Raw genomic sequence first — 23,658 nt, forward strand, 5'->3', positions numbered from 1 at the left:
GTTGGGCGGGGGGTGGGGGGTGTGGTGGGGGTGGGGGGTCTCGCCAAAGAGGAAGAGAGCGAGCACATTTCCTTTGTGCTACATATTTAATAAGGTGAAGCATGCGGGGAATTACTCTGCCTTCAACTCCCACATTTCCTTTCAAAGTGAACCATTCATTTTGAACATTCTTCTTCACGCATTATGGGAAACATACTCATGCCGATGCAGCACATACGCCCCCCCCATCTGCCCCACCCCCCTTCTTCATCCTCACTGATGTGGTTTTGGATGAAAGGGTCGCCTGCCTGGCTGGCAAGAAAGAGTCAAAATGTTCTAGTGTAACAACCGCAGCACTGAGGGGGCAGGGGGGGGGTTGCCTCTGATCTGAGTAGGCTTCATCGGTTCATGATGACTAGATAGGACAGCTCTAGTCTAAAGTCTGAAGTATTTATCCTCTCAAGATGGCGTCAATCCCAGACAAGACAGTTTCACTCTTGTACACAACGACAGTCGTTAAGGCCTATAAATGTTTTCATTCATCCATCATGGCTCCAATCTTCAGGTTGCCGTCATGGAAAACCTTCTGGTGGAATCACTAAAGTATTTTCATGGTTTCAGACCTTCATTCGCATGGAAACATCTTCTCCTGATGTTCTCCTGATATTTTGTTGTCTTATATTCCAAAATGATGGGCGACACGGTGGTCTAGTGGTTAGCGCGCAGACCCCACAGCTAGGAGATCAGGGTTCAATTCCACCCTCGGCCATCTCTGTGTGGAGTTTGCATGTTCTCCCCGTGCATGCGTGGGTTTTCTCCGGGTACTCCGGTTTCCTCCCACATTCCAAAAACATGCTAGGTTAATTAGCCACTCCAAATGTGAGTGTGAATGGTTGTTTGTCTATATGTGCCCTGTGATTGGCTGGCCACCAGTCCAGGGTGTACCCTGCCTCTTGCCCCAAGACAGCTGGGATAGGCTCCAGCACCCCCACGACCCCTGTGAGGATAAGCGGTAGAAAATGAATGAATGAATTTACACAAATAGGTCTGCACGGCGGTTGAGTGGTTAGCATGCAGACCTCATAGCTAGGAGACCCAAGTTCAATCCCACTCTGGGCCATCTCTGTGTGGAGTTTGCATGTTCTCCCCGTGCATGCGTGGGTTTTCCTCCCACATTCCAAAAACATGCTAGGTTAATTAGCCACTCCAAATTGTCCATAGGTATGAATGTGAGTGTGAATGGTTGTTTGTCTATATGTGCCCTGTGATTGGCTGGCGACCAGTCTTCTCACCTGAAGACAGCTGGGATAGGCTCCACGACCCTCATGAATGAATTAAAATGAATGAGTGAATTTGCACAAACACACAACTCAGAAACGAAAAGGACTATTTATCAACTTAACCTTGACCCCACTCTACTTTGTATGGAATATTCCTTCAAATGAACTGGCTTCTTTCCGTCAGAAAGACTCAAGTCCATCATGGCTAACAAGGAGACAATGTTTCCTGTGTCAATAGAGCTCATTTACGAGAGCGCCAACGGTTACAATCCCTTCCGTGTCCTTCAAATATCACCGTGAAGAAAGGTTCTTCACCCAGGTCAGAGCATCCTTGGTTTTCTTTGCTGATTTGATGATGTGTTTTTTTCTCACAGGTACACACACCTTTTCAGGAAGCCCACAGTCTGAGTGACATGCCCGACTTCATTGTTAGAATTCCACCTGTGGCTTAATTACACCCCTCAGCAGGGAGGTCGGAAAAAGGAAGCATCAACACTGGAATTCCAAGCACGCCCAGGGTGGTGTCACTATAGCTCGGACATTTTTACATTTTTACTTCTGTGTTTGGATTTTGGGGCGTGCTAGTCACGTCATGACCGCATGAACGCCATCGCAGGATGATGCTTGGCCAGTAATCATGGAGCAAGGTCACATGGGCGTGCAAGGTCACCAACCACAAGGTTAGCTTGTGGTTACCGCCATAAATTATCTTATTCGAGAGCTGTTCTTTGCAAAGACTTTTCGACTGTACGGTGCGCGAGTGGTTAGCATCTTGGCCACGCAATCAGGAGATGGGAATACCTGGGTTGGAATCTCTGTGTGGAGTTTGCATGTTCTCTCCGTGTGAGGAGAAGCGTCATAGAACGTGGATGGATAATCGACTGTAAACATATGAAGCATAGGCATGCCCATAACGTGACATTGAAGATGTAGACTGGGATTTCATACAAACCAGCAGGACTGAAGAGGAACTTTTGATTCAGTATTTGTTTTCGTTCTCTACAATATACTGGCAGTACACCCTCACGGCCGCATGGGGGCGCAAGTGAAAAGATCCCCCCCCCCCCCCTCTCCCCCGTCTCCGCAGTCTCCTCCTCATCCCGCCCGGCTGCTGCTGCTGACAGACTGCGACCCGGACTCCGACCAAGCAAGTCACCCTCTTCTCCCGGCAACACGGGGTAAGATCGCATCTTTTCTGCGTCTTTTTACCTTTTTTTTGTGCACGCGTGCGGATGTCTGATGTAGTATGTACCACGCTCCTCCTCCTCCTCCTCCTCCTCCTCCTCCTCATACATCCCTTGCATTATGCACTCAGCACGGGTCACTTCATTAGGTACACCTGCCAACGCAACACGCAACGTCCACACGTCTGTTCCTAATATTTTGGTCTATTAGTAAGTAAGTCATGTTGATGATTGCCTTGTACTTTGCATCACACTCTGTTCCTAATATTTTGACCTTTTGATGCGGCAAAATGTCAGGAATAGCACACACACATATTTATTTATATTTATATATTTATAATTTGATTTATATTTATATATTTATCCATTAATTCATTTATTTATATTTATATTTATATTTATATTTATATTTATATTTATATTTATATTTATATTTTTATGTATTTATATTTTTATTTATTTATTTAATATTAATATTAATTCATTTATATTTATATTTATATTTGTATTTATCATGATATCATAAAAGTCTGAATGTCTACATCTCATTGGCTAGTGTACCTAATAAAGTGGCCATGTTGTCTATATCGGGGTGTGTATGTTGGGATAATGATAATGATAATGATAATGATAATGGTGGCCATACAGCCTAGAAGCACACTGATACCACCCCTGGAAGCACACTGATACCACCCCTGGAAGCACACTGATACCACCCCTGGAAGCACACTGATACCATGCCTAGAAGCACACTAATACCATGCCTAGAAGCACACTGATACCACGCCTGGAAGCATACTGATACCATGCCTAGAAGCACACTGATACCACCCCTGGAAGCACACTGATACCACCCCTGGAAGCACACTGATGACCTGGATGAGATCTAATTAGCCAGTGTACTTAATGATGTGGCCAAGTTGTATATCGTGCGGATGTTGACAACCGCAGAATAACTCACAATAATGAGAGCACGGCAATACGGCTATTACATAAATCACCTGCGATACATTGCGATATCGTCAGGGCAGACGTGTTAATTAAAAAAAGTCAATTAAATTTGCACTGAAAAAAAAAAATCCTACAATATCATAAAAATACTGTCTACATTATAATATGTTTTTAAATTATATTTGTATAGAGTTATGATGTAATATAATATGGCATGCACTGGTAATACCTGAAAAGCAGGAAGTGGTGAAACATGTTCCTGGTTCCTTGCATCAATTCTATACTGCAAGCAATATGAGACATTGCCATATTGATATTTTTCATATTTTGTTTGTTAGTGTACCTAATGAAGTGTCCTGTGTGTGTGTGTGTGTGCTTGAGTCATGGAAGTGTGTGACATACATGTGTCAGCATTCCTGAGCCGGCATGTTGTGCATACTTGTTATTGAGTCTATGTCTATTTTGTGTGTGTGTGTGACAATGTGTGTGTGACAATGTGTGTCCCTTTGCTGGCCTCCCATATTCCAGAGCAGAGCGGCATGTGAATGGCGGCAGAAAAGAGAAAAGTTGCCAGAGAGGAGGAGGAGGAGGAGGAGGAGGAAGATCTACCTGCGTCTGGACCCACCCATGCTCTGGTGCACGCCCGCAGTCATAGCCACGTCCGGTTCCCGCCCCCGGTGCACGGCGGTGGCTTCGGAGAAGGAGGAGGAGGAGGAGGAGGAGGAGGCGGCGGCCGGGGGCAAGTTCCTCGCCTGTTGGCGCACACCCGGAGTCACAGTCACACACACTTCAACACACAGTCGCTGAAGTACACCTGCCGCCTCACGCACAGCCTGTCAGCAATGGCCCAGAGGGAGAATGGGGTCATCAAACCCTTGGACCCGCTGTTCACCAACACCAAGGCCCCTCAGGTAGGACCACCTTGACGCGGCAAAGCGGAGTGTGTATTTGATATGTCACAGCGTCCTTAAAACAATGCTGTTCCTCATCTCATGGGGCAGTTTTACCTGTGCCCTTTGAAATCTGCCTAGCAACAAGGAACAGGAATTTGAGCAGTTGTGTTGTTTTAGTTTCTGTATGTGCTTTCATTGCATTGGTGCACATGAGAATAAGCCCCTTCATGAATGGCATTTTCTCATGCACGTATGTACGTAAGTCACGGAATAGAACTAGCAAGAGAAATTGGAATGAACCATTTTTTAATTCATGGAAGTGCCGCAAAAACACGACAGTTGACATTGTCGGCGAGGTGGTAGACGCAGCCACGTACATAGCGAAGGCTGCATTGGATATTAGTGTGAAACAAAAATATAATTTTTTACTTTTTGTTTCCATGCTGAATAAACAGACTCAACAGTGTCATCCGCCGAATGTGGTGGGGCACAAACATGCCTGCCCCTAATGCAAAGTCGCCCCTGGAAGATACATACAATACATGATGACTGAGGCCAAGAGTACAAAAACACGACAGATACCCATTTTACGTGCATTAGCAAATGTTTGAAATCATAAACAAAAATGAATTTTTTTTAATGATTGAATTAGAATTGAATGTAAAAAAAAATGGCGATGTGAGTACTTTGTGTGTATCAGAAGGAGCGTTCTGCTTGTGTAACGTTGTGTTGGCGTGCCTTCAGACAGGTGTTGTCATGTCATTAACGTCAAACATGAGCACCCAACCTGTTTTCAGACACACACAAAAAGAAAGACGCCCTCGGAACTCGTCTTTTAATGACCTCGGGGAAGTCATTAAAGCATGAGGCTCGGAGGAGTTTGGTGTGGAAGAATGGCGCTGAAGTCGGTGAGCTCTGACCTCAAAAATGTACAAAAATCCCCACAGACGCACTGAGCAGTGGCTGGCACGCCTGCACAATGGCTCACCTTTTCACTTCCTGTCACATGTCCAAGTTGCATACGCTGTCGATGCCAAAGGCAGCTCGGAATGGAACATCTCAAGTGAGTCTAAAACATGCAGGAATGGAACATGTTACATGAACCTAAAACATGCAGGAATGGAACATCTTCATGAGTCTAAAACATGCAGGAATGGAACATCTTACATAAGTCTAAAACATGCAGGGAATGGAACATCTTACATGAGTCTAAAACATGCAGGAATGGAACATCTTACATAAGTCTAAAACATGCAGGGAATGGAACATCTTCATGAGTCTAAAACATGCAGGAATGGAACATCTTACATAAGTCTAAAACATGCAGGGAATGGAACATCTTACATGAGTCTAAAACATGCAGGAATGGAACATCTTACATGAGTCTAAAACATGCAGGAATGGAACATCTTACATAAGTCTAAAACATGCAGGGAATGGAACATCTTCATGAGTCTAAAACATGCAGGAATGGAACATCTTACATAAGTCTAAAACATGCAGGGAATGGAACATCTTACATGAGTCTAAAACATGCAAGAATGGAACATGTTACATGAACCTAAAACATGCAAGAATGGAACATCTTCATGAGTCTAAAACATGCAGGAATGGAACATCTTACATAAGTCTAAAACATGCAGGGAATGGAACATCTTACATGAGTCTAAAACATGCAGGAATGGAACATCTTACATAAGTCTAAAACATGCAGGGAATGGAACATCTTCATGAGTCTAAAACATGCAGGAATGGAACATCTTACATAAGTCTAAAACATGCAGGGAATGGAACATCTTTCATGAATTTAAAACATGCAGGAATGGAACATCTCAAATGAGTCTAAAACATGCAGGAATGGAACATGTTACATGAACCTAAAACATGCAGGAATGGAACATCTTACATGAACCTACAACATGCAGGAATGGAACATCTTACATGAGTCTAAAACATGCAGGAATGGAACATCTTACATGAGTCTAAAACATGCACGAATGGAACATGTTACATGAACTTAAAACATGCACGAATGGAACATCATACATGAACCTAAAACATGCAGGAATGGAACATCTTACATGAGTCTAAAACATGCAGGAGTGGAACATCTTCATGAGTCTAAAACATGCAGGAATGGAACATCTTACATAAGTCTAAAACATGCAGGGAATGGAACATCTTACATGAGTCTAAACATGCAGGAATGGAACATCTTACATAAGTCTAAAACATGCAGGGAATGGAACATCTTCATGAGTCTAAAACATGCAGGAATGGAACATCTTACATAAGTCTAAAACATGCAGGGAATGGAACATCTTACATGAGTCTAAAACATGCAGGAATGGAACATCTTACATGAGTCTAAAACATGCAGGAATGGAACATCTTACATAAGTCTAAAACATGCAGGGAATGGAACATCTTCATGAGTCTAAAACATGCAGGAATGGAACATCTTACATAAGTCTAAAACGTGCAGGGAATGGAACATCTTACATGAGTCTAAAACGTGCAGGGAATGGAACATCTTACATGAGTCTAAAACATGCAAGAATGGAACATGTTACATGAACCTAAAACATGCAAGAATGGAACATCTTCATGAGTCTAAAACATGCAGGAATGGAACATCTTCATGAGTCTAAAACATGCAGGAATGGAACATCTTACATAAGTCTAAAACATGCAGGGAATGGAACATCTTACATGAGTCTAAAACATGCAGGAATGGAACATCTTACATAAGTCTAAAACATGCAGGGAATGGAACATCTTCATGAGTCTAAAACATGCAGGAATGGAACATCTTACATAAGTCTAAAACATGCAGGGAATGGAACATCTTTCATGAATTTAAAACATGCAGGAATGGAACATCTCAAATGAGTCTAAAACATGCAGGAATGGAACATGTTACATGAACCTAAAACATGCAGGAATGGAACATCTTACATGAACCTACAACATGCAGGAATGGAACATCTTACATGAGTCTAAAACATGCAGGAATGGAACATCTTACATGAGTCTAAAACATGCACGAATGGAACATGTTACATGAACTTAAAACATGCAGGAATGGAACATCATACATGAACCTAAAACATGCAGGAATGGAACATCTTACATGAGTCTAAAACATGCAGGAATGGAACATCTTACATGAGTCTAAAACATGCAGGAATGGAACATCTTACATGAGTCTAAAACATGCAGGAATGGAACATCTTAAATGAGTCTAAAAAATGCAGGACTGGAACATGTTACATGAGTCTAAAACATGCAGGAATGGAACATCTTACATGAACCTAAAACATGCAAGAATGGAACATCTTACATGAGTCTAAAATATGTGAATATGCTGATGCAAAAGCAATATTGTGAAAATGCTCTAATCCATACATTTCACATAACAACGTTTGGCGATCCTCCACCAAATCATCAGCAACCTCTGCTGCCACGCACGCAGTCCATAATCTGGAGTGACACCAAGAGGTTTAACCCTGATGTGGCCAGAAAGTGCAAATCCGTCAGTCTGATCGACGTTGGGGGAGGTAGCAGCTTAGCTAATGGCTGCACTTTTAGCGCAAACGCAAGTCGTCAGCACTTTTCATCCTCATGTCTGAGAAGTCCAATAATTCTCACAGATTGGACTCGAGATATTTTGAAATGATATTTTATTCCCAGAAACTTCCGTTGATATGGCATCCATTTTGCACATCATGGGTGCAGTGAGCAAGCAATCTAACGACACCAAAGACTTTGATTTCCTCTTCAATTAGCCCTAATTGCTGCAGGAGTTTAGAAGTCTTAGCCTTCACTTATAACCTTCTGGCCGCTTGTCTCCAGATTGAATAATTACACGGCGGCCCCTCCTGGTAATTGTCGCTCTCCCAGGCCCTTGATGCTTTGAGGGGGCCGGGTAATGATAGCCTTTTTCACTCCGAGATGCGGTCGCTTTGGTGTTTATTTGTCTTTTATACGCACACTTTGGCTCCACCGAGAACTCCCTTATTCACATGTGCCAACATAAAGTTGCACATTTTATAGGTCGTCATTGAGGTTTTCCAAAACAAAAAAAAACCACATTTATTAAAAACAGAAAAATATACAAACTTTTTATGTGCTTTGGTTCCGATTTTCTACTATAAAAGCTCTGATAAAACATTCCACTGTTCTCAAATATCTTCATTTTTATTTTTCTACACAAAATAAGATCAATAAAAAATAAATAAACAAATCAAGAATAAAGAAAATCAATCAGTAATAAATAAATATAATAATAATAATAATAAAAGGGCAAATAATAAAAACTTAAGAAACCACATATAGTTGGTGAGTAGACAAATTATTTTTTTCATATTAAAATGAACAAAGCATTATTAGAGCCCTGTAGACATGACAAAACACGACTATAGTCACATTTATACTCTTTTTATTTACAACATATTGCGCAACTGCAGGGTCTTGAGACACATGCTAACTCATGCAAACTAGAGAGCTAGCGACCTAAACGGTAGCCTTCAAGTTATTTCCTTTCAACTTAAATAGCCAAAAACTTACCACTTCCACACGGATAGGGAGGATAACTATTAACAGTTATTTAACCTTTAACATGAACATTAATCAAACGTAATAATTTTTTCTGGGTACATGATACCATACAGCATCCGTATCAAACTTGCGCGGGCCGCACGGCGGGGGCTTCAAACTACTGTCCTGCGGGCCGCATGTTTGAGACCCCTGACCTAGACAATTAAACTTTTTGGAATGTGGGAGGAAACCGGAGTGCCCGGGGAAAACCCACGCATGCACGGGGAGAACATACAAACTCCACACAGAGATGGCCGAGGGTGGAATTGAACTCGGGTCTCCGAGCTGTGAGGTCTGCGCGCTAACCACACGACCGCCGTGCAGTCCTTGGAATGGAATATGCTTATGAAAATAGCTCTCATGGCATTGAAATAATGCAACCAAAGTATTAATGAAATGAATCTAGAAGTCTCAAGGACAGTTTACAATTGAATTCAGGGTACAAGTAATAGCAACAAAGGTTCAGCAAAGTCCATTGGATCTCTGAAGAGGAACGGGGTTTTGTGAGTGTGTTACATCTCTGTGGTCGAAACAGAGTGAAAAATATTCCATTCCTAGCAGATGATGTGACAACTGTACTTGGGGAGATGCCAAATTTTTTGTACAAATATGAAAAACCATGTTGTTAGTTTGTGTGTTAGCTAGCTAGCTAGCTAGTTTTGTTAGTCTTTTGGTGAAAGTGCACCAAGGAAAAGGAAAGCCATGGCTATGGAAGTGAAAATGGACATCACTTTTGATCTTAAACGTTTGGTTGTCACGACCATCATAAAGAATAAAAGTCGTATATCCTTGAGCATGTTAAAGGATGTACTCTTATAAAAGTGAGAGTAACAACTAAGCAGTGTAGTGGTCTTATTTTGGGGATGGGTTTCGGAGAAGACTCAGTAGATGTTTGGTGGTCGGGTGTGTTTTTTTGGGAGGTTTTTCCTGCGGGTGGAAAAACCTCCACACTTAAATAGACGCTTTGGCTCAACTGGCAAAAATGATGATGCGGCATAAATAAGATGCTTGTTCCTAAAGGGTCTATTGATTTTTGCTGTGTTTGTTTATTTCTATTTGAGAGGAACAGACCAGGAAGAGTAAACACTCCATATGTTTACTAGACTATTATAATTAAATACAGTATTTTCTATCTATATGTTATATTTCTAATATGGGGCAAGATTCCTTGGTTTGGTCTTTTTGCAGCATTTTTCATACAAAAATACCAAAAAAGTGTCATACAATGAATATTTTGCTACTTCCTTTGTCCACCATATTAGTACATTTTATCAATAAGTCAACATCTTCAAGCCAATGTGATGACACCATGACTAATGAATGCAGGAAACACCTCCTTTTTTTTGGAAGAGCAGCAATTAGAGGTTGGATCTATTTTGGTCATCAACAGCTTATAATTACAGATTCTCACCATTTCTGGAGAATTGTCAGAATAAAGTTCAATGCAAGTATTTTTTTCATGATGTTTAAGTATGCAAGAGGTAGATTTAGATATGATTTATGTCTTTAGATTAACAACAGGACACTGAAATACTGCAAATGCAGTCTCAAACAAACTGATGAGACTTTTTTTGGTTTTCAAAGTTATTCTTTAGTTCCTATTCTTTATGAGTCAATTCAAGAAACAATACAAGCAGTTGATGTTTGCTAAATACAAGGATGAAGAGTCTTGAACCAGTCATGATGTGCTATATATATCACTATATTGACACTTACTGTGGTACCCATTATGGCATTGGATACTCATATCACCTCATACTTCGGTACGTGACAAAAATAAAAATAAAATAAAATAAAAATAAAATAATTTAAAAAATTAAAATTTACAAAATAAAGTTTATGGTCATATTGCCTCGTACTTCAGTACGTGACAAAAAATTAAAAAAAATCAAAAATTACATTAAATTAAAATAAATAAAAATAAAAAAAAATAATAAAAATAAAAACTTAAACTATAATACAAAGTAATATATATATATATATATATATATATATATATATAATAATGTGTAATATATAAATATATTATATATAATAATATATAATACAAAATAAAAACTTCAACTATATTAGGAAAGCAGGAAGGGAACAAATGTAATTATGTCTTTGTCTTTGGTCATATCACCTTGTACTTTAGTATGTGACAAAAAATAAAAATAAAAAAAATTAAATGAAAAAAATGAAAACAAATTTTTTTTAATTAATTTTTTTTAAATATAACAAAATAAAGTTAAAAAAAACTATATTAGGAAAGCAGGAAGTGAACAAATGTAACAGTTAGTGATTGTAAAAGTACCAGATGGAGGGGTAGGATTTAATAAGCTTTGCTTCTTCCTACTCCTTTTGGACATGTGGAACTGGGAACTGATTATGTGATGCATTCAATTGTAATCTGATGTAATGTTCAAATGAAATAAAACCATTACCATTACCCAACGTGGGGAAGCTAACTAGCTGAATAGCGGACATAAGATGTGGTCACTCATTCTGACGAAGAGCTATAAAAAGGCGGGGGGGGGGGGGGGTGTAAAAGGATGTCCAAAGGTCATCCTAACGGGCCATTGGTGCCCCGAGGGCTCCTTTCTTATTGGCCCCCCAGCACATTGGAGAGATACAATACAACAAAAACAGTAAAAATGTGAAAATTACAACAAAAGGCACAACGTCATTTCAAATATATTCATAAAAATTCAAGTAAATTAAATTAAAACATATTTAACTGTTTTTTTTTAAATGTAAAAATAAATCAAATCAGATCTCATTAATTGGTTCCAGTCAATTTCCTTCTAAACATACTTTTTTAACAGCGTTAGAGCCCTCTACACATGCGATAGCACCCCTATAGTCACCTAAACGCTCATATTCCCCAACGTGGCCACTCGGTATAGCAACAATAGTGCAATGATGCTACTTCCACTACTTCCTGTGATGGTTATTGTTTCATCAATGTAACATTACTGACACCTAGTGACCTGTGTAGAGTACTACATATCATCACGTCGCTGCTTTCCTGTTGTTGTCAACCCAAAATATGATATGTTTGATTTGTATGAAATTATGAAATTCCGGTGACAAATTCCAACATTGTGATGTCTCTTCTCCCGCCTCTACTGCCCCTCCGGTTCTTTCTTGCAGACAGACCTCAGTCAGAAGCTGTCCGTGTGCAGTAAGCTGTGCTTTGCCATCGGAGGCGCTCCCAAAGAAGTGGCCGCCAGCGCCACAGCCTTCTTCCTGCAGATCTACCTGCTGGATGTGGCCCAGGTAAACATATTATATCCCAGCTGGGGGCCATGTTGTCCTGTCTGGCCAGAAAGGAATTTAAAAAAAAAAAACATGGAATATGCCACAGATCAACGCCTTCCAAGCGTCCATGGTGCTGTTCATCGGGCGGGCCTGGGGCGCCTTGACGGACCCTGTGGTGGGCTTCTTCATTATTAAGACCAAGTGGACCAAGATCGGCAGACTCATGCCTTGGTAAGCATCCTTTATTACCTACGCCAAGAGAAAATATTAGCACTTAAAGTGACAGAACAAAAGGTTGTTTTCGTTTCATGATTCCAAGACAGCTGGGATAGGCTCCAGCACCCCCGCCACCCTCATGAGGATAAGCAGTAGAAAATGAATGAATGAATGAATATTATAATATTTTTTTAAATATATAATATTTTATCCCAGTCTAATTTTCCAATCAAATTTGACAATGTCCTTCTTTGTTTTGTCCTTGTTTGTTTCTAATAATAATAATAATAATAATAATAAATAAATAAAAACAAATAAATAAATCATAATATAATAATAATCTTTTGTTATAATCTTTATAATAATCTAATTCTTTGTTTTGTCCTTGTTTGTTTCTTATAACAATAACAATAATAATAACAATAATAATAATAATTAAAAATAAATAATAATAATATAATATAAATAAATAAATAAATAAATAAATAATAATACATAAATAAATAAATAACAATAAATAAATAATAATATAATAATAATCTTTTATTATAATCTTTATAATAATCTAATTCTTTGTTTTGTCCTTGTTTGTTTCTTATAACAATAACAATAACAATAATAATAATAATAATAATTAAAAATAAATAAATAATAATAATAATTAAAAATAAATAAATAAATAATAATAATAAATAAATAAATAAATAACAATAAATAAATCATAATATAATAATAATCTTTTATTATATCTTTATAATAATCTAATTCTTTGTTTTGTCCTTGTTTGTTTCTTATAATAATAATAATAATAATAATAGTAATAATAATAACAACAACAATAATAATAATTAAAAATAAGTAAATAATAATAATTACAAATAAATAAATATTGATAATAATCAAAAATAAATACATAAATAATATAATAATAATCTTTTATTATAATCTTTATAATAATCAAATTCTTTGTTTTGTCCTTGTTTGTTTCTTATAATAATAATAATAATAATAATAATAGTAATAATAATAACAACAACAATAATAATTAAAAATAAGTAAATAATAATAATTACAAATAAATAAATATTGATAATAATAAAAATAAATAAATAAATAAATAATAATAATCTTTTATTACAATCTTTATAATAATCTAATTCTTTGTTTTGTCCTTGTTTGTTTCTTATAATAATAATAATAATAATAATAATAATAATAATAATCTCCTGTCACACCCTGTGTAGGTTCTCAGTTGCTTTATCCTGCTGCCATAATAATTGTTCCAAATAAACATTTGGGTCCTGCCCTCTGCATCCTGGAGTCGCACCGCAACGCCTACAAGTCGCACTGTGACATTCTCCATAATTCTCTCATGAAATAACCATTTTTTCTCATTAGATTACTCATTTTTTTTCTTAATATTTAATATTTCTCTTAATATAGGCTTTATGGATGGGAATTTTTTGCAGATTTTTGCTGTTGGCTCAGGCACAGGCTGCACATTGGAGGACGGGCCTGGTTAAACGCATACGCATTTAATTATGTATTGAGTGTAGAATATAATCCAAGTGCCCCCCCCCACAACCCCCCCAGCATTCTTTGACTGTGGTCCTTTTCCACATCTAATCTAATTGCTAATTGCGTCTAATTGCTGCTCTCTTATCGAGACACTGCAGCATGATGAAGAGCAGGAAGTCATCAGGATTGTTTTTGTGCTTTGGTACCCCCCCCCCCCCCCGCCCCCCCCACACATGCCCCATCTTTAGGAACATTCGAATGCTGCCATTGACCAGCAGCAAAGTTGCAGCACCAGCTTTGTGGCCCGGCTTTTGTTAGCGCTAACAATCACCAGGAGAGCACAGTGACCTGGCTGGACCATACCAGAAATCACTCTTTCCCCCCCGTTGCTTTTTTTTGTTTTGTTTTAGTGCTCCCGTTGTGGTGCGGGTCAGAGGTTGCCGCCCCTGCCTCTTTTTTTTGGCATTGTCACCTAAATTCCCTCAGAAAAGCTGGAAACCTGCATCATCCCAGCTTGTGGAATTTGTGTGAATTTAGTACTCAGCATCTTCTCCGTCCTCCGCCTCCTTATTTATAATGACTTCTTATCAGCACACCGCAAGGCATGCTAGGTAACCTGGATACTCATTTAGTAAGTCATTCTCTTTTTGTGTATTGTGTCATATTCTACTCTGATCACTATGTGTTGGCAATGTTACATTAATGACACAATAGCCCCTGCAGGAAGTACTAAATGGAAACAGGAAGTAAAAAAAAAACATCAACAAAGAACTTTCCCAATCCAAAATATGTAGTATTTATGTCTTTATGTTCTTTTATGTCTACTGTATTGGGTAATAACAGTATAAAGGTGACTATAGGGCTGTTATTTCATGACTAGATGTCTCTAATAATGTTGCAATAAGGTTCATAAACAAGTATACAGTATTTCCTTCATAAATAGGGTCTTGCTAGGTCAATCTAAATCAGTGGTCTCAAACACGCGGCCCGCGGGCCAAATGTGGCCCGCAGGACACTAAGTTTGTGGCCCCCGCCTTGATATGAAAGTTTAATGTTAGTGCAGCCTCGCGCAAGTTTGATACGGATGCTGTATGGTATCATGTACCCAGAAAAAATTATTACGTTTGATTAATGTTCATGTTAAAGGTTAAATAACTGTTAATAGTTATCCTCCCTATCCGTGTGGAAGTGGTAAGTATTTGGCTATGTAAGTTTAAAGGAAATAACTTGAAGGCTACCGTTTAGGCCGCTAGCTCTCTAGTTTGCGAGTTAGCATGTGTCTCAAGACCCTGCAGTTGCGCAATATGTTGTAAACAAAAAGAGTATAAATGTGACTATAGTCGTGTTTTGATGTCACTCTGCAGGATGCTGGGCTGCACACCCTTCCTGGTGGTCTCCTACTTCTACCTCTGGTATGTTCCTCCCTTCGTCACCGGGAGGTTCGTGTGGTACCTGGGATTCTACTGCCTCTACCAGACGCTCATCACTGTGAGTACAAGCTACATCGCTTAAGATAAGGTTTATTGCAGGATTATTAGTTTTTGTTATGGAGTCTGATGGCTGTAGGAAGGAAAGACCCGCGATACCGCGCATAGTTACTATGGTACCCATTATGTCCTTGTATGGTCATATCACCGCCTACTTCGGTTACGTGATTAAAAAAATATAAATAAATAAATAATAATAAATTAAAAAAGCTTAAACTATGTTAGGAAAGCAGGAAGTGAACAAATGTTGCTGATTGTAAAAGTACCAGATGGAGGGGTAGGATTTAATAAGCTTTGCTTCTTCCTACTCCTTTTGGACATGTGGAACTGGGAACTGATTATGTGATGCATTCAATTGTAATCTGATGCATGTTCAAATGAAATAAAACTATTACCATTACCAGAAAGTGAGCAATGAAAAAAATGGCGTTACCTGTGTTGCAGCATGGTTATTATGCAGACAAAAAAATAAAAAATTAAAATAAATAAAAAAACAAGGAAAAATAATAAAAATAAAAACTTAAACTATATTAGAAAGTAATACATATAATAATATATAATACAAAATAAAAAAATGAAAAAAAAAATTTTTTAATATTATTTTTTTAAATATTACAAAATAAAGTAAAAAATATATATATTAGGAAAGCAGGAAGTGAACAAATGTAACAGTTACTGATTGTAAAAATAAAAAAATTAAATGAAAAAAATGAAAAAAAATTGTATTAATTTTTTTCATTTTTTTCATTTAATTTTTAAATGAAAAAAAAATTGTATTAATTTTTTTTCATTTTTTTCATTTAATTTTTTTCAATTAAAAAAACATTTTTAATTATTTTTTTTCATATAACAAAATAAAGTTAAAAAGCTATATTAGGAAAGCAGGAAGTGAACAAATGTAACAGTTAGTGATTGTAAAATAACAAAATTAAATGAAAAAAATGAAAAAAAAAATATTAATTTTTTTAAATTTTTTCATTTAATTTTTTTAAATTAAAAAACATTTTTAATTATTTTTTTCATATAACAAAATAAAGTTAAAAAGCTATATTAGGAAAGCAGGAAGTGAACAAATGTAACAGTTAGTGATTGTAAAAATAAAAAAATAAATGAAAAAAAAAATAATTTTTTTTCATTTAATTTTTTTAAATTAAAAAAACATTTTTAATTAATTTTTTTTCATATAACAAAACAAAGTTAAAAAGCTATATTAGGAAAGCAGGAAGTGAACAAATGTAACAGTTAGTGATTGTAAAAGTACCAGATGGAGGGGTAGGATTTAATAAGCTTTGCTTCTTCCTACTCCTTTTGGACATGTGGAACTGGGAACTGATTATGTGATGCATTCAATTGCAATCTGATGCATGTTCAAATGAAATTAAACCATTACCATTACCATATTTCAGCCTTGGTGATTGTGTGTGCGATGATGAGAAGGTTGTCATGGTGACACAATGTCTCCTATGTGTTGTGTCTCTTGTCCCAGTGCTTCCACGTGCCTTACTCTGCTCTCACCATGTTCCTCAGCACCGACCAGCAAGAACGAGACTCAGCCACTGCCTACCGTAACTCCTTCTCATATTGTTTACGTTTTACATCAGCTTTCTCAATCATTCTATATCATGGTTTCAAAGTCCGTCTATGAAAATGATCTGTTTTCCGTCTTTGCCTATCAGAGTGATGAATGAATGACTGTCTTTGGGCTTCCAGGAATGACAGTGGAGGTTCTGGGGACGCTGGTGGGCGCGGCCATCCAGGGTCAGATTGTGGCCAGCGCCCACACGCTCAAGCACTGCCCCACCCACAACGCGTCGGAGGCTCAGCCGGGCAACGGCAGCGGGGGCGAGGTTGTGAAGAGCCTGCTGGTACGCTCGGAGGAATACCTGTCTCACGCGGTACGTGTCACTCAAATTGGGTCCATATATTTCCTGACACCCAAAACTGTATCGTGGTTGATCCTTGAAGAACAGACGGGATTAGGCAGGGAAAAAAATTCTCTTTGATATCCCAACCCGATGCTCTGAAGCCACTAACCGCTAAAGGGGTCCCTCCCTCACATCCCCTCATTGGAGGGTCCCCCTTTGCCGGCCTGGAAGTCATTAGTCTATTTATGTCCCACCAAGAACCTCTGAAGGAACTTCAAGTCCAGTGTGCATGGAATAGTAGTCTTTCTCTTTGAGAAAGACTACTTAAACTCCAGAAGTCTTGATAGCTCAGAGAGAGTAAAACCACATGAGGTCTCATGTGTGTCTTTGCAGAAGGAAGTCTACATGATTGCCGCTGGCGTCATCGGGAGCATATTCCTGGTGTGCACCATCATCATGTTCCTGGGAGTCAAAGAGAAGGACGGTAAGACTTGGGTCACTCCTTCACTTGCTCTTCTACTCCACTTCCTCTGTAAGATAATCTGGTGCTGGACTCCACCTGTAACCTGTGGTGGTCCACCTTCTTCAAAGTTTGTCCCAGGCTGGTCAGGAAGGATAATCCAGTCTTCCCAGTCCTCCCAGATCTCCTTGGAACACTACACAGGATCCAGGAGCTCTCTAGCAATCATTAGCATTCATGGCTATATCATATCTATAGCATTCATATCTATATCATATCTATAGCATTTATATCTATATCATATCTATAGCATTCATATCTATATCATATCTATAGCATTCATATCTATATCATATCTATAGCATTCATATCTATATCATATCTATAGAATTCATATCTATAGCATATCTATAGCATTTATATCTATATCATATCTATAGCATTCATATCTATATCATATCTATAGCATTCATATCTATATCATATCTATAGCATTCATATCTATATCATATCTATAGCATTCATATCTATCATATCTATAGCATTCATATCTATCATATCTATAGCATTTATATCTATATCATATCTATAGCATTCATATCTATATCATATCTATAGCATTCATATCTATATCATATCTATAGCATTCATATCTATATCATATCTATAGCATTTATATCTATATCATATCTATAGCATTCATATCTATATCATATCTATAGAATTCATATCTATAGCATATCTATAGCATTCATATCTATATCATATCTATAGAATTCATATCTATAGCATATCTATAGCATTCATATCTATAGCATATCTATAGCATTCATATCTATATCATATCTATAGCATTCATATCTATAGCATATCTATAGCATTCATATCTATAGCATATCTATAGCATTCATATCATATCATATAAATAATATAAATATTATTTATATGATTATTAATTAATTAATTATTAATATATAAAATATGTATCTATCTATCCATCCATTCATCCACCCACCCATCATCCATCCATCCGTCCATCCATCCATCCATCCATCCACCAACCCACCCACCATCATCCATCCATCCGTCCATCCATCCACCCATCGTCCATCCATCCATCCACCCATCGTCCATCCATCCATCCATCCACCCATCGTCCATCCATCCATCCATCCATCCACCCATCGTCCATCCATCCATCCACCCACCCATCGTCCATCCATCCACCCATCCATCGTCCATCCATCCATCCAACCCATCATCCGTCCATCCACCCACCCATCATTCACCCACCCATCATCCCATCATCCACCCATCATCCATCCATCCAACCCATCATCCATCTATCCATTTACCCATCATCCATCCATCCAACCCATCATCCATCCATCCGTCCATCCACCCACCCATCATCCACCCACCCATCATTCATCCATCCACCCACCCATCATCCATCCGTCCATCCAACCCATAATCCATCCGTCCATCCATCCACCCACCCATCATCCCATCATCCATCCATCCACCCATCATCCACCCATCCACCCACCCATCATCCACCCATCCATCCATCCACCCACCCACCCATCATCCATCCACCCATCATCCATCCATCCACCCATCATCCATCCATCCATCCATCCATCTATTAGGCTATGAAAACATGATCCCTGTATGCACTTGGGGATATTTATGTAGTCAAATGTTCACTCATGCGGTTACTGCAAAGCTTCCTTGCTTACTGTACTTATACTTCCTAAACCAAGGCGTGGTAGCTGCAAACTGGATTATTCCACAGCCAAGAAGACATTTTGTTTATTCGGAGGTGAGGGAGGACATATTTAGCAGCCTGTGAGCCTGCGGGACATTTTGGTGGCCAATGTTGACACGTTTCTAAATGTCGTCACCTTGGAAGACACATCAATGTGCTTCTTGTTGCTCTTTTTTTTTTTTGGACATATTTCGATATGGACAGAAGTAATGGGACAGAACATTTAGTCAATGGTAGCCCCTAATTCAAGACCTTGGACTTTGTAACCTCTGATATTAGAATGATCCTTGAAAAAATCCTTGAAATGGCAATCTGATGTGTTTTTAGATCCGTATGCTCCAAGAACAGAGAAGCCCATTCTGTTCCACCAGGGCTTCATCATGGTGATGCGACACGGGCCCTACCTGATCCTAACCGCCGCCTTTCTCTTCATCCTGGTGGCCATTCAGGTAAGTGGATCCGTGCCAGATCAGCAGATCAATGCGAGAGTAGGTCCACGCCGTCCCACGTCCTGAGTGGCTTGTTGTCTTCTTGCAGCTGGTGCAGAACAACTTTGTCCTCTTCTGCACCTACGCCGCCGACCTGAGGGAACACTTCCAGAACATTGTGCTGACCATCCTGGTGAGCAGACTCGTTCTCTTCCTGGTGGTGACTGTGAACTCAATTCCTCATTCCTTGGCGGAGATTTAGCTTCTTCTGCTACTCAAAACTAAAAACATCAAAAATGAATCAGAAAACGTGTTCAAGGTGCCAAACGTGAACGTTAGCCATAACGATAATTGAGTTGCGGGGGTGCTGGAGCCTATCCCAGCTGCCTTGGGGCGAGAGGCGGGGTACACCCTGGACTGGTGGCCAGCCAATCATAGGGCACATATAGACAAACAACCATTCACACTCACATTCATACCTATGGACAATTTGGAATGGCTAATTAACCTAGCATGTTTAGCATGCTAGGTTATCCATCCATTTTCTATACTGTATATCCTCACTAGGGATTATAATTAAAAAAAATGTTATTTTATAAATGTGTTTTAAATAAAAATATTTACATTTATAGGAATTTTTATTTTAGGAAAAATTGCCAGCTGAAAAATTAAACCTTCATTGTGAATTTCATATATCATTTTAAAAAATTAAAAAAATATATTTAAAATATATTTTAAAAAATCAATTCAATATTTTTTATTGCTATTAAAATAATTCAAACTTTTTAAAATTTCTATACCGCTTATCCTCACAAAAAATGTTGTTATTTTATAAATGTATTACTTTTTTATTTTAAAATAAAAATATTGACATTTATTTATTATGTATTACATTCATTCATTTACTACCAGTTATCCTCACTACGGTGGCAGTATGCTGGAGCCTATCCCAGCTGTCTTCGTGTGAGAGGCGGGGTCCACCCTGGACTGGTGGCCAGCCAATCACAGGGCACATATAGACAAACAACCATTCACACTCACATTCATACCTATGGACAATTTGGAGTGGCTAATTAACCTAGCATGTTTTTGGAATGTGGGAGGAAACCGGAGTACCCGGAGAAAACCCACGCATGCACGGGGAGAACATGCAAACTCCACACAGAGATGGCCGAGGGTGGGATGGGACCCGAGTCTCCTAGCTGTGAGGTCTGCGTGCTAACCACACCACCACCGTGCAACCTAATGATAATTAGTGGTGTCTCTCCGGGTAATTGTTGTTTGTCTATATGTGCCCTGTGATTGGCTGGCCACCAGTCCAGGGTGTACCCCGCCTCTCGCCTGAAGACAGCTGGGATAGGCTCCAGCACCCCCCCCCACGACCCTCGTGAGGATAAGCAGTAGAAAATGAATGAATGGTTTTCCAAGCCAGTCCTGGAATACTGCTGTTAAATATGAAGCATGAACCAGAACGGATCCATTTTTCACGATTCCATGATTAAACTTCTTGTCCATCAGGTGTCTGCAGTGATCAGCATTCCGTTATGGCAAAGGTTCCTGCAGAGGTTTGGCAAGAAGACGGCAGCTTTTTGTGGCATCACAGTGAGTGCTTAGCGGCGCCCTAACGTGGCCGATTGGAGGTGTTGCATGCTATTTCAACAGTTTGTATTTGACCTTTCACCTCGTCTTGCCCGCAGTGGATCATGCCCTTCACTATGATGCTGGTGTTCATCCCCAACGTGGTGGTGGCGTACGTTGTGGCTGTCTCATCGGGCCTCAGCGTGGCCGCCTCGCTCCTGCTGCCCTGGTCAGTCACTCCAAGACCTTTCAAAGTGACACACAAATACATATTTTCACTTTTTGACTTCAGGTCCATGCTGCCGGACGTGGTGGACGACTTCCGTTTGTCCAACCCGTACTGCAAAGGTCACGAGGCCATCTTCTACTCCTTCTATGTGTTCTACACTAAGTTTGCAGCCGCCATCTCCCTGGGCGTGTCCACGCTGTGCCTGGAGTAAGTCATAAATACAACTTGATTGACATGTACATTGGAGACTCCAGTCCTACTCACACGGCGACCAGGTGGTTAGCGCACAGGGCCCACAGCTAGAAGAACAGAGTTTGATTCCACCTTCGGCCATCTCTGTGTGGAGTTTGCATGTTCTCCCCGTGCATGTGTGGGTTTTCTCCGGTTCCAAAAACATGCTAGGTTAATTGGCCACTCCAAATTGTCCAAATTTTTTAAATAAAAAAATTTGAATTATTTTAATAGCAGTAAAAAAATATTGAATTGATTTTTTAAAATGATATATGAAATTCACAAAATAAAAAAGTAACACATTTATAAAATAACATTTTTTATTATAATCTCTAGTGAGGATAAGCAGTATAGAATTTTTTTTTTTTAATTTGAATTATTTTAATAGCAATAAAAAAATATTGAATTGATTTTTTAAAATGATATATGAAATTCACAATGCAGGTTTAATTTTTCAGCTGGCAATTTTTCTTAAAATAAAAAAATCCTATAAAATAATAAAATAATAAAATAATAAAATAATAAAATAATAAAATAATAAAATAATAAAATAATAAAATAATAAAAATAATAAAAATAATAAAAATAATAAAAATAATAAAAATAATAAAAATAATAAAATATCTCCTGTGCTCAAATGAGATTTTTGGCATAGATTTGCAGGTTACGACACCGGAGCTTGCAAGCAGCCGCCGGCGGTGGTGTACACCCTGAAACTGCTCATTGGCGCCGCCCCTGTGGCCTTCATCATCACGGGCCTAATGATCCTGCTCCTGTACCCCATCACAGAAAAGGTGCGGCTGAGGAACAAACTCCACCTGGAGGAGTTGCGGTGAGTCCTTACCAGTCGGTGACTGTTATTATATTATATTATATTTCATATGACTAATATTAGCATTTTATTGAGTACAATTATTTCTACAGAAAACAAAGCACCGGCTCCAGAGACGATTTGGGTTTGATGTGACGTGAAAGTTGATGCATTCCAGCAGTGCATGCTGGGAAATTTGCCTCATTAGTGTATATTACACTGGGAACATTTTTAATGAAACATTTTGTTTGTTTTCATTCTCACACATGTTGTAAAGTCATATAGGAGTAACCGAGATATTTATACAAATTAATGTATATCAGGATTTTATTTCTTTTTTCTTGAACTACACTGTTATTTATTCATGATGACACCGTTAAAGGAGGAAGGAGATGAATGTGACACAGAATAGATTGTGTGGTGTGTTACTTTATGGAGATGAAGGGTATACCGTAGGTGTGTAAGGAAAGCAGCAATAATAAACGCATACTGTTTTTTTATTGAATAGTTCAAAAGCACAGTGCATTCATGCCTGTATTGCACCCTCTGGTGGTAGGATGTGGTATTTACTTTTCGTATTTGGACTCCAAAGGGAAATTTGATGCAATCCAGTGGCGTTTTTTTTTTAAACATGAGAATGACAGTCAGGGACACCAAGCGAAGTTGAGACAATCAGATTGGAATGTGATGGAGCGTCAGGATGACAATGTTCATGAAAATCTGTTTTTTAATCTGATGTCCCTGCAATAAAAAAAATGTCTTCATCGTGATTAGCTTGTCTTTGTGTCATTTCTAATAAATATTCATTACGGATGATTAAATAACGTGAACGTCCTCAAATTGCTGTTTGAGGATTTATTGCAGTAGTCAAAGATCGTCTGTAAAGCCAGGTCTGTTTTCCCCCAGCGGGCATAAACGTCACTCAGTCAGCTGAC

The 23,658-nt window shown here is 38.6% G+C and overlaps 1 protein-coding gene across 1 annotated transcript; it reads left to right on the plus strand.

Annotated features, from left to right (window-relative positions):
• Nucleotides 1–842: 842 nt before the first annotated feature.
• On the plus strand, nt 843–23,347 carry mfsd2b (MFSD2 lysolipid transporter B, sphingolipid). The gene is made up of 15 exons (XM_058056326.2): nt 843–2,437; nt 3,923–4,305; nt 12,022–12,147; nt 12,236–12,360; nt 15,228–15,351; nt 16,837–16,915; nt 17,061–17,245; nt 17,609–17,699; nt 19,774–19,895; nt 19,984–20,067; nt 21,393–21,476; nt 21,572–21,681; nt 21,745–21,888; nt 22,568–22,744; nt 22,837–23,347. Exons 2-15 carry the CDS (start codon nt 3,940–3,942, stop codon nt 22,877–22,879), a joined length of 1,860 nt encoding a protein of 619 aa, XP_057912309.2. The 5' UTR covers nt 843–2,437; nt 3,923–3,939; the 3' UTR covers nt 22,880–23,347.
• The last annotated feature ends 311 nt before the right edge of the window (nt 23,348–23,658 follow it).

This window comes from Doryrhamphus excisus, linkage group LG19 (genome assembly GCF_037039965.1).
Source record: "Doryrhamphus excisus strain RoL-2023G ecotype Guam linkage group LG19, RoL_Dexc_Guam_v1.1, whole genome shotgun sequence".
Classification (NCBI taxonomy): domain Eukaryota; kingdom Metazoa; phylum Chordata; class Actinopteri; order Syngnathiformes; family Syngnathidae; genus Doryrhamphus; species Doryrhamphus excisus.

Excerpts from the sequence above, each read along its gene's own strand:
- mfsd2b (XM_058056326.2), top strand. The coding sequence starts at position 3,940 with ATGGCGGCAGAAAAGAGAAAAGTTGCCAGAGAGGAGGAGGAGGAGGAG. Across the intron at positions 17,700-19,773 it reads GGGAGTCAAAGAGAAGGACG|ATCCGTATGCTCCAAGAACA; the intron begins GTAAGACTTGGG and ends ATGTGTTTTTAG. Across the intron at positions 19,896-19,983 it reads TCATCCTGGTGGCCATTCAG|CTGGTGCAGAACAACTTTGT; the intron begins GTAAGTGGATCC and ends GTCTTCTTGCAG.